At 46.9% G+C, this 12,403-nt stretch overlaps 1 protein-coding gene across 4 annotated transcripts in view; it reads right to left on the reverse strand.

Annotated features, from left to right (window-relative positions):
* Positions 1–11,996, reverse strand: part of TRIM36 (tripartite motif containing 36) — a 50,703-nt gene extending 38,707 nt beyond the window's left edge. For 2 of the 4 annotated variants that reach the window (XM_083576799.1, XM_083576795.1), the window contains exon 1: positions 11,855–11,973. In XM_083576799.1, the coding sequence (XP_083432925.1) occupies positions 11,855–11,917 (63 nt within the window). In that variant the 5' untranslated portion in view covers positions 11,918–11,973. Of the gene's footprint in view, positions 1–11,854 lie in introns of all 4 variants that reach the window. The other 2 variants (XM_083576794.1, XM_083576798.1) reach the window with 2 other exon arrangements.
* Positions 11,997–12,403: the final 407 nt, after the last annotated feature.

Here is a 12,403-nt window from a genome sequence, read left to right on the forward strand (position 1 = left end):
ATCCAGCAAACGGAATCTCTCCATCAGGAGGAGGAGAAGGAAATACCATCTGTGCTTCCATAGGGTCCAGCTTCTAAAATCACATTGGCTAGATTTTCTTTTTAGACTGAGAGCCATTGTATTTGACTCACATTTTTCGGAAAGGCTTAATTAAAGCATGTTGAATTAGAGTCTGAACACAAAGCGGACTTGACTACTCATCTTGACTTAGACATTTCTTTATGGAATTCATTGTTTTGATAGCGTTGCATTTTCCTTTGCCAGTTTTCTCTTTTCCTTCTACAACTATTCAGATTGTTCACGCTCCTTGGCCGCACTGGATCTACAAATTTTGCCTTAAGGAGCAAAGCTCTGCATAGCTGCCCTCCACCGTCTGCCCCTGAAAGAAGCATAGAAGGGGAGGGCTGGAGATGCAGGCTTTCATAAAAGAGGAACAGGAAGGCAAGAAGCTGCAGCAGCAGTGGCCAGGGCTGCCAGCAGCAGCAGCAAAGTGGGGTGGGCAAAGGCAGAAACTCTTTCTCCCCTTCATCGTTTTTGCATTTTTCACAGATCAGAAAAGGGCAAGACAGTTGAGCTTGTGGGAATCCTGACAGGACAGATGCTGGGAGGGACAAGTGTCAGGCTGTGGGACGTTTTTGTGACCCAGGTGGTAGAAGGGGCGGCTACCTCCTGCATGGCAGACATTAAAGGCTGCATGCCTGGCATCCTCATCGTGGCAGGGGGCAGCCCACCGCTTTTAAGCACCAGCCACCCTCTCACTTCCCCTTTACGTTCCTGCTCTGCTTCAGCAAGAAAGTGAAAGAGGACTACAGCGTGTGAGAGTGTCACTCCATTGGCCTGCAATACATGCTCAGCGACATTCCAGCTGGGTTCTGCCTATTAGAACAGGATGCTGTTTTTGCTGCCGCCCACAAACTGCCGCCTGAGGCAAATGCCCCTCCTTGCCCCACTCAATCAGGGCCTGCTCCGTTAAGTATTTAAGTTTGTAGGGGCACTTGATTCCACCATTGCTTTGCAATTCCTACCCAGACCACAGGACGATGATTTTTAAAAATACATTGTTTAGGGTCACAAGAGATAGCGCAGTTTTTGATATTTTCCACACTGCAACAAAGCACTTCAACTTTCTTATTAACATTTTGTCTGTTTGGCAAAGCTCCCTGTCCAGCACTGTGTTTGTTTTTGAAAGTTTACATACATATAAAGAGATGAACTAAAAATATTACTGGCTCCAGAGACATGTTCTGTCTCAGAAGAATGAAATTAGTCACCACTGCTTCAAAAAAATGGGGGAGGAGGCTGAAGAGGCTGGGGGGGGGGGGAAGACTTTCCACATTAAGCCACAAAGTTTTAATCTTTCATATGCAAAAATGAATTAGTTTATGGCTAATTTCAAGAAAAACAAGCAGCCCATTCCCCAAAAATCTGGTGCATATATAGTCTTACTTGTAAACTTGCAAGAAGTTTGAGAATGCTAGAGTATTCCAATAGCCAGAGTATTCCAGTGGGATTATTTCATAGAAGAGAAGAAGAGTTTGGATTTGATATCCCACTTTATCACTACCCGAAGGAGTCTCAAAGCGGCTAACATTCTCCTTTCCCTTCCTCCCCCACAACAAACACTCTGTGAGGTGAGTGGGGCTGAGAGACTTCAAAGAAGTGTGATTGGCCCAAGGTCACCCAGCAGCTGCATGTGGAGGAGCGGGGAAGCGAATCCGGTTCACCAGATTACAAGTCCACCGCTCTTAACCACTACAGCACGCTGGCTCTCATAGTACATAAGTAGTACCCATAGATACCATATGCCACTTATTAGTCTTTGCTGTGCTACCAATAATATTCAAGGTTAACAGCAACAATTAATAGATATAGAATCATTGCTCAGTTGTTAGGGACCATTAAAAACAAGTCTTTCTTAGACTGCAGGGTGGGTGGGTGCACAAACGCTGCTTGAGACTAACACAACCAGTATCTATCCATTCACTGACCACAAGGCAACAATAGCTGCTTTTGCACGCACACAGGCACAAAGTAGATTCATTATAAAACTGGCAGATTTCTTTGCGGTCCCTCCCAACTTTTGTTATTGTCAAAACTCCTTTGTGAAAAACTGCTTGCTCAGTCCTGTCACTAACAGATCAAAGGGATTAACCTGTTGATATGTTTGTTTGTTTGTTTTGGATTTAAGGAGCTCAATTATCTTGCTCTACTAAGCAGGTTAAAACTGCAATGAATTAAAGGTCATTTTACTTTCATAGGTAACAGAAGCATATTTTAAACCACCTAGGACCAGGGCTATTGTGTAAGTATCTGCTCTTCTTAACTGTTTCAGCAGTAATATAATTTAAATTTCAAAGCTACTTGTAATATAATACCTTGAAAAGTTTGGCAATCCATTATTATCTCAGCAGAAAGACTAAGCACAAGCCAAGTAGTTACAAATTCTTTTCTTGTTCTCATATGCTCCAGATAGTCAATTATCCTGTTTTGCTCCAGGAGAACAAAGCATCCACAAATCTTCCCTAAGAAGAACAAAGGCACCATCCTTGGGTTGCATTTTGACGGAATATTTCTATTGTCTATTGTTTAGTGTCATATTTGAAACCAATTCAGGGTTTTAATCAGCAGGTTGATCTTCCAGTCCACAGCAAATTGTTATGAAGGGATAAATAACACCACCTTTCAGCACAAGACTCCCAGGAAGATGTATACAGTAATTTAGAATAGCAGAACAAGTACAGTGGTACCTTGGTACTCAAACGGCTTGGCTCCCAAACAAATCAGCTCCCGAATGCAGCAAACCTGGAAGTGAGTGTTCCGGTTTGCGAACATTTTTTGGAAGCCGAACGTCCAGTGCAGCTTTCCATGGCTTCCAATTGAGTGCAAGAAGCTCCTGCAGCCAATCGGAAGCTGCACCTTGTCTTTCGAACCGTTTTGGGAATCGAACGGTCTCCCGGAACAGATTAAGTTCAAGAACCAAGGTACCACTGTACAATAACCCCTCCCCCCAAAATAATACAAAATATCAGAGCAGCAGCTGTAAAACCAGTGAGGTCAATACAATCTCGCAAAAGCTTTAAGAATACAATGAATAGTGCAATCCTACAAATAGAAAGAAGCCCCTCCGAGGTCAATGGGGCTTACTCAGAGGTGAAAATAGATATACAGAACTGCAGGCTAAAGTTCAGCTCCCACCCCCACCCTGGACGCACACATCTAATTTCCATTGGGATTCGACAAAGCAATTCTGATTCAGCAAAGGTCCTGGAGACATACACTGATTGTTCTGTTGTAATGATTACATTAAGAGCAGCATTTATATCTCTTGGGGGAAGGGAAGGCTGGCGTAAGAAGACACAGGAAACCACAGAATACACACTCCATCCAGGGCAGAAGACACACAGACAGCACAATCTGCCCATCTTTACTCAAAAGTCTCAGGACACTAGCCATTTGAGGGGAAAAGGGATTCTTGCGAAGTTCTTGAAGAGAGCTGTATCTATAACTTAATTATTTACAGGAACAATAAGCAAAGGTAGCTGTGTTGGTTCATGAGGAAAAAAATGCAAGATCTACTGTCAGGCAATATATTTATTTTGATATATTATTTTATTTTATTATATTTTTGGATATATTATTTTGTCACAAAGAGTAAGCAAGAAATTATTTAAAATGCCTTTGATAAATAAACTTTCCATTTTGACATAAGTCTGAAGGGGGGAAATCTCTATCTTGCGTCTCTGACTTTCACTCAGGAAGAGATTCTGCATTCATATATTCAGCTGGATTTTGAAATATTAATCTAAATGTCATCAGAGAATTGGGAGTAAACATCATTTCTATTTGTAGCCAGTTTACTATGCTCCTTTGTTTATTACCCTTGTTTGTTCAAGAACCTCACAAGTACACAAGTATTTTAGAATACATCCTATTTCTCTAATATGAAGTTGCTAAAATAATTTGGAATCAACATTTCGCAATACGTCCGCTAAAAATATTTAAATTGATTGCATAATACTGGGGAAGCTGTTATAGCCCAGAAGCCTTAACCAAGCTTCCTGTATTTGAAACAACTTTTTTTCAGCTTCTCTGCTACTGTTGTTTCTGGTTCCTACTGGATAGAGTTAGGCTTGTGCTTAACACATGCCCTAAATAAAATATTTTGTCAAGAGTTTTACTTCCGGAATCATAACCCCATAAACTCATGCCCAATCTTGATATGGAAAACTTGGAAGCAGCTTCTCTCTCCTGCAGAAGTGGACAGAATTTTCTTGTGGGTGTAAAATCTTAGTTACCAAATAATAATAATAATAATAATAATAATAATAATAATAATAAATGAAATATGCTGCATTTTTGCTGGTAACATTATGCAAAACTTTTCTTTTGCTCTCTATGCTGCAAAGTTAAGCACTCTATCCTGAAGTGCACCGGAATATGAGCTGTCATTCCACAAGACAGTGCATATCATATGGTGTGCATTTTAAACTCCTGCTGCAACACAAAGAGCAGCATTAATTTTAAATAACATTCCAGACAAGCAAACTTTTTTTTCCTGCAAGTTTACTTTATGAATAAGCTGAGGAAGTGGTTTCTCCCTTAGCCCTCTTAGCCACAATTCATATTGAAGACTAACATCAAAAAACTAAGGCTTCAAAGCAGCTGCCGATCAGAGACATGTTCTCTCCAACATGAAGCAAGACCTTGCTTGTCTTTTATTTTGGGTCTTAGTTTCTCTACAGCAGGGTTCCCCAAACTTGGGTATCCAGCTGTTTTTGGACTCCAACTCCCATCATCCCTAGCTAGCAGGACCAGTGGTCTGGGACAATGGGCTTGCAGTCCAAAAACAGCTGAAGACCCAAGTTTGGGGACCCCTGCTCTACAGAGTACCACCATCTACTACAATCCCTTGATCCGAAAGCCTAGACTTTTAGACAATGGACAGACAACTCAGAGCGGGACACAGAGACGACAAGATATATAGAGCCAGATTGTAACAGTGCACACAAATATCAAAGAAATTAATGTCAGCAGTATCATTATGCTACCTTGAAATGAAATCACTTTGGTTATTTTAGCTGAGAGCTTCATTCCCATTTAGTTACAGTCTCTCCTGCTGCCTTGCTGCCTCTTTTACATGAATTTGTGCAGTTGAGGCATGTTTAAGAGGATGTTCAAAGGGCTCCCCCCACAAAAAACTTCATTTTTAAAAATGTAATTACTAAAGGAGCAATTACCAAACAATTACCAATGGACTTTGTTCATTAAACTGGGCAGGGGGAAATGCTTCAACCGCTTTTTAGACTGGGATGCGGTGCTGCCATTTTTCACATTCTCACCAGCAGTGGCGTAGGGGTCAGTTAGGGCCAGAGGAACCAGCTTATGGGGGCAATGGGGGGGAAGCTGACCTCACGATGTCCTTATTCTATGTGCATAAGCATCGCGCCCCCCTCCCTAAGCTGGGCACAGGTTTCCCAGACTTTGGGAAGGAGGCACCAAGCTTTAATACTTTAATTTACCAGGAACATTTAGAGGACTTGCCTAGTCCCCTTAGTCTACTGACCACACACCACTGCACCAAGGCGAGTCCATTCGCTAGGACACCTACGCTTCACTAGAGTCAGCAGAACTAGTGTAGAAGAGGGCACAGAATGCCCTCATAGGACAAACACACCCTTTGGGAATGATGGAGAGCCTCAGTGGATGTGGTTGAGCCTCAACAATAAATGTTTGGTTCAGGGGTGGGCCCTGGAGATGTTGCCGGACTCTCAAGTTCCATCAGCCCCACCAGTATAGCCAATGGTCAGGGTTAAAAGGAGTTAATAGGGCCACAGGTTGAGTCCCTTCGCTGGCCAAGCAATAGGAGCAAGAACAGATTCAGGGGCATTGATGCGGCAGCAAAGTATTGAAAGCAACTTCAATTCCCCCAGGTTTTATAGGCTGCTGGTTGCACACTTTGTGAAGCAGCGAAGAGAGAAAACCCAAGTTACTATAACAGGTGATATCACACTAGGAGGAGTTTGGTTTTCAGAGTGTGAAGAAGATGCAAACACCCTCAGTTTCCCCCCTGGAGCTCCATTTACAAATCATTTCCTGAAAGATGACAACTTTTCCCTAACATATTCCCTATCTGTTGCCACAGAATGAGAAATTATTTTTAGGAGTGTCACTTAGCAACATGGGACTATTGCTTATGCATACACTAATCCTCATGATAGCCATAATTAACTTCCATTGGGAGTGGTAAGCGCTAACAAAACTTATACACAACTCCTCCGCAGGCTAAGACGAATTTGTAGGCATGAAAATAGCAGAAAATTTAGCCAGCCAGAAAAGTTTTAAATCAACAGCGTTTCTGCTGTGTCCAACACACCCTTTTTACCTCATATTCTGTGGAAATCAAGCTGTGTTCAGGGAAGCGTTAGGACTGATAGGTTTTTGAGCAGAATCATCTTTATCAACAGAAACTTTGTAAACGTAATCTTGCTCAATAAATGGTATTGTCTCAAGGGCGCTTCACAAATTGTGCTATGGGTCATCAACATGCTGCTTGTGAGCATGTATGTGTCCCTTCCAAGCACCCAGAGGGTCACATCCTGCCCTCCTGCTGAAATTACACTTGAAAGAAGCCTTCCGTAGCATACAGAAGACTTTTCTTCAAGCCTCATTGCAGCACAGAAGGTAATTTGGGGTGGGTGGGTGGGTGTTACAGCTGGGATGCGAGAGAGCTGTATCATGCTTGTTGTGCCCATGACAACCCCTCTGGTTTACAAATGTCGGAGCAACTGAGAAATTTCTGAAACAACAATGGGATTATTAGCTCTGTCCAAGGCATGATGGAGAACAGCAACAACGAGGAAAAGATAGACATAACATTTTACAAGGACAGGAAGAAATATCACGGACAGAATAACTGCCACACACAGGAAGAACAATGATATTGTTTGAGTTCCTCACTAGTAAAGGTAAAGGGACCCCTGACTGTTAGGTCTAGTTGTGGCAGACTCTGGGGTTGCGGCGCTCCTCTCGCTTTATTGGCCGAGGGAGCCGGCGTACAGCTTCTGGGTCATGTGGCCAGCATGACTAAGCCGCTTCTGGTGAACCAGAGCAGCGCATGGAAACGTCGTTTACCTTCCCGCTGGAGTGGTACCTATTTATCTACTTGCACTTTGACGTGCTTTCGAACTGCTAGGTTGGCAGGAGCAGGGACCGAGCAATGGGAGCTCACCCCGTCACGGGGATTCGAACCGCCAACCTTCTGATCAGCAAGTCCTAGGCTCTGTGGTTTAACCCACAGCGCCACCCGCGTAGCTTTATACAAATGTGCCCTAAAAGGGTGGCAACCCCTGTGTTATGCAATACAGTGGTACCTTGATTTACAACCATAATCCGTTCCGGAGGTCCATTTGTAAACCAAAACAGGTTGTAACCCAAGGCGCGCTTTCGCCAATGGGGTCTCCAAAAAAACATTGTTCGTAATTCAAAAAAAAAAAAGGGGTTGTAATTAAAAAAAAGTTGCAAACCAGGACACGTGCTTCCAGGTTTGATGTGTTTGTAATCCAAAACATATGCAAACCAAGACGTATGCAAACCAAGGTACCACTGTACTTTGACTTGTTTTTGGTTTTTGTTTTGCCTTTGACTGCACTTAACCAGCCAGTCAGATTTGAAAGGGGGCACACACAATACAGCTGGATAGCTCAAATAGTGCTGATAATGCCAAGGTTGCAGGTTCGACCCCCGAGAGGAACAGCTGCATATTCCTGCATTGCAGGGGGTGGACTAGATGACCCTCAGAGTTCCTTCCAACTCTGATTATGTGATCAAATATAGACTCCTCCTTGCTTAGAAGCTTTGCCCCTTTGCCAAAAGCTCTTAGCTAGCGTGGGTCTTGAGTTTGCAGTAATCAAATTACTGAGCAGAAGGGTTCCAATTTCTCTTCCTAACCTAATCAGAATTCAGCCAGCTAAGATTTATTTAAATAATGTTTGCTTCGGGCTAAGGAATATTCTCTGTCAACCTCCACCCCAGACATGTTCAAATTAACTTATTCTCAACATAAACTACATCTATTGCTGCTTAATTCTAATTTAATCCCAGAAGTCACCATCAACACTTTAGAACAGAGGAATCAAGTATGGGCCCAGGAGAAAGCAGCTAGTGGGTTAGCGCAAGTTACCTCATGCTGATTTGTCACTTTTAACAGTCCAGTCCCTCCAAACAGAGAAGTTCCCCTTGAATGCATGAAAAGCACAGAACAGGCTCTGACTAGCAGGGAACGTGAAGAAACCATGCAGTAGCTACAGCGGCGTAGCGTGGGTTGTCAGCACCCGGGGCAAGGCAAGTAATTTGTGTCCCCTAACCCGGGGCAAGGCAAGTAATTTGCGCCCCCTAACCCCTAACCTGCCGCCGCTGCCGCCAGCTTCTTCTTGCTGCTGCCAGGGCTGGGGTATTTACGGTAAGGTAGCCACGGCAGCAGCGGGTCCGTGTCAGGTGATCTGAGGCGAGTTGCCGCTGGCGCTGCCGCCCAAACGACGCCGCTTGCCCGGAGGAGGAGGAGGGCAGAGAGGCGAGGAAAATGCAACATGGCCCAGCAGCTGCAGCAGCGGCAGCGGCAGCGGGACTGTGAGGAGGGGCTGCCTGGCGCGCCCTCCGCGGCCCTGACGCGCGGGGACCGCGGCAAGCGCTGAGAGCCGCTGCCTGCTGGACGCCTTCAGCCCGGACGCGCGCACAGCTCATCGGTTCCGCGGGACATGGGGCTCTGCTACAGCCTGCGCCCGAGGCTCTTCGGCGACTCCGGAGGCGGCGAGCACGCCCCCCCAGATGTTGCGACCGGTGCGACCGGCCCCCCCTGCACCCCCCACGCTACGCCACTGAGTAGCTAACACCCCAATAGCCCCAGTAATGGAAGAGAGAGGCTAGGAGAAGCTGCTTGCAACCTTCCTCGCACAACAACCATATTGAAAGGTAGGCCGCTCCCACCCCAAAACTATCCAGTAATCGCTGCTGTTTCCTCCACCACCCCCTCAGATGAGATAATTCTGGGGTGCTGGAGAAAATACAGCGGTACCTTGGTTCTTGAATTTAATCCGTTCTGGGAGTCCGTTCGACTCCCAAAACAATTCGAAAACCAAGGCACAGCTTCCGATTGGCTGCAGGAGCTTCCTGACTCAATCAGAAGCCGCATCGCCCGTGAAAAACGTTCGCAAACCGGAACACTCACTTCCGGGTTTGTGGCAATTGGGAGTCAATTTGTGCAGGAGCCAAGCTGTTTGACTACCAAGGTACCATTGTACTAGAAACCAAGACTCTAGAGACAGCAGCCACCTTCCTTGACACTTTTCTCTGACCAAAGCCTTCCCAGTACAAGAGAGCAGACCTGGCACCCAGATTTCTCTCTCAAATAGATCCAAGTGGTCTGCTTTTCTCTGAACCCCAGTCTATACCTCTGCAGCATAAACTAAGTGGCTTATTCTCAGGGATGCGGGGTTCATACTAACCCTGTGAGTTGGCAACAACTGAATTGTTCAATTATATTAATAATAATAATTTATTATTTATACCCCACCCATCTGGGTGCCACTACCAAGAAGGCCCTCTGCCTGGTTCCCTGTAACCTCACTTCTCGCAGCGAGGGAACCGCCAGAAGGTTCTCGGCGCTGGACCTCAGTGTCCGGGCTGAATGATGGGGGTGGAGACGCTCCTTCAGGTATACAGGACCAGGGCCATTTAGGGCTTTAAAGGTCAGCACCAACACTTTGAATTGTGCTCAGAAACGTACTGGGAGCCAATGAAGATCTTATTATGAAGATATGTTCTTATCCGCTTTTCAGGTTGTCTCCACCTCCAAATCTGACCCATGCATGAGGCGAGTTGAAGCCTTCCGCCTCAGGCGGCGGATCCAACCCTTGCCATCGGACCACTGCCAGCCCCACCAGGGCTTCACTCTCATCACTGCATCCACAGGTGAGGGTACAGTTGCAGTGACCGGGCTGGTGGTAGTGTGGCTGCTACAGTGGAGAGAGGGGGCCCATGTCTGCATGGTGTGCATCGTGGGGGCAGGGGCAGCACTGGTCGTTTTGACAACAGCAAAATGTCTTGGGCTGGCTCTGGATATAACAGAGAGTTTGGTACACTTTAAAGCAGCCTTCCCCAACCAGTGCCCTCCATATATTTTGCACCACAAATCCCATCAACTTGTTGGCATGGCCAAAGGGCCAAGCATGTTGAGAATTATAGCCTATGGACTATTCGGAATTGGCAAAGTTAACAGCCAAAATAAGAGACCCTAACGATGGTTGTTTGGCAGACGAATGGAAGCCTTTCCCCCCGGACTACTTAAATACAGTGGCAAAGGTAAAGGGACCCCTGACCATTAGGTCCAGTTGTGACTGACTCTGGGGTTGCAGCGCTCATCTCACTTTATTGGCCGAGGGAGCCAGCATACAGCTTCCGGGTCATGTGGCCAGCATGACTAAGCCGCACGGAAACACAATTTACCTTCCCACCGGAGTGGTACCTATTTATCTACTTGCACTTTGACGTGCTTTCGAACTGCTAGGTTGGCAGGAGCAGGGACCAAGCAACGGGAGCTCACCCCGTTGCGGGGATTCGAACCGCTGACCTTCTGATCGGCAAGTCCTAGCCTCAGTGGTTTAACCAACAGCGCCACCCCGAGGTCCGTTCTTAACATGAAACTGTTCTTAACCTGAAGCACCACTTTAGCTGATGGGGCCTCCTGCTGCTGCTGTGCCACGGGAGCACGATTTCTGTTCTCATCCTGAGGCAAAGTTCTTACCCTGAAGCACCATTTCTTGGTTAGCGGAGTCTGTAACCTGAAGCGTATGTAACCCGAAGTACCACTGTACTCTAATATGATGAACTCGGGAACAGGATTTGAACTATAAGCAACAGATGGGATTCGAGATTATAGTATTGTTATGGTATAAGAGATAGAAGGGTGCAGAAATGGGGGGTAAATATTTTTTTAAAAAATGGAAAACGGGGTGGCAAGTCGACAAATGTGTAAATGCCTCTAGAGGGCGCCACGTGGGGAAAGGCTGCCTTAAAGACAGAACACATTTTCTTATGGAATAAACTCCGTGAGCGAAAAGGCTTCAGCCAGTGCCACAAGACCTCTACTCCAACAGATTAGCAAAGCTCCACACACACAAATACACACACACACACTTTGGAAATTGCTCCTGGTGCATATATCCGCCAGGTTATTTTATGCAAATATCTCCATATCTATAAAGGAACTCGACTGGCCGGATCCTTTCCCTTGGCTTTCAAGGCGCCACCGCGCGTCTAGTCCCCGGCTGGGCCGAGCGGGGCGCAGGAGGGAGACGAGCCGGGGCTTGGCTGCAGTCTGGCGGCTTATCGATTCCTTGGCAGCGCCCAACCTGTTGCCCCAGGGAGCAGCGCGGCCTCGCTTGATCCCCTCGCTTTGCACGGGACCCGCGGTCGCTCCCCTTTCGCCTGCCACGCCCGCCCGGTTCCACCGCCCACTGCCAGCCCCCTTGCAAATGCAAATCGCCCGCTTGCAGCCCGGCAAAAAAAAGAAGACAAAAGCGACAACGAGGAACAAGTCGGTCTTTTGCACCCAGACAAACCGCCCGTCCTCCTCTCGGGTTGTATTCCCAGCCTCGGGGGGGGGGGGGATACAGAGGGAACAACTCGGCAAGTCCTGCCGCTGCCGCCGCACATTGCAAACTGGAAGGAAATAAACAATTGCGCCCGATCCCGGCCGGAGCAGCAAGAAAGGCGCGCGCCCAGTCCCGCCTTTGCAAGGGGGAGTGACTGCAAGGTTCCCGACTCGGAAAGAAGAGGAATCGGGGTTTCGTCGCCTTACCTTGCCTTTTTCCAGCAGATCCACTATGTAGCCAAACTCACTCCCTTCCTCTGGCTCGGACATCGTCAGCGAAAGAAACGAGGAGGCGGCTAGGAAACAACCCCGACGTCCTTCCCCAACACAAAAATAAATATATTGTAGTCAGGCTCCTTCGTCCCTTTCGCTTGGCGGGGCTTTCTTTCTTTCTTCTTTTCTTTTTCTCTCTCTTTTCTTCTCTCTCCTTCCCACCCACCCCCGCCGTCGGAAGAGAGCGCGCGCGCGCCTTGGGCGCTCGGAGGGAAACCAGACGCCGTTGCCTTAATTGATTCTATTTGCGAGCCGGTCAAGGCTGAGCTAACGGAAAGAAGGAACACACGAGAGGCTGGAGGGATGTGAAATTTTCATAAGCTGAACTCCCATCTCGGGATATTTAAGCTCCGCCTCGAGGCGACGAGATGATGGATCCTCTTCGCTGCCCCGCCAGCCTGGCAGGGGGCTCGCCAAGCGGGGATCAAGCGGAGGGGGGCGGCGAGGAGGGTCGAGGCATCCCATCTATAGGCGCCCATTTAT

Source organism: Podarcis filfolensis (assembly GCF_964270895.1).
Source record: "Podarcis filfolensis genome assembly, chromosome: 11".
NCBI lineage: Eukaryota > Metazoa > Chordata > Lepidosauria > Squamata > Lacertidae > Podarcis > Podarcis filfolensis.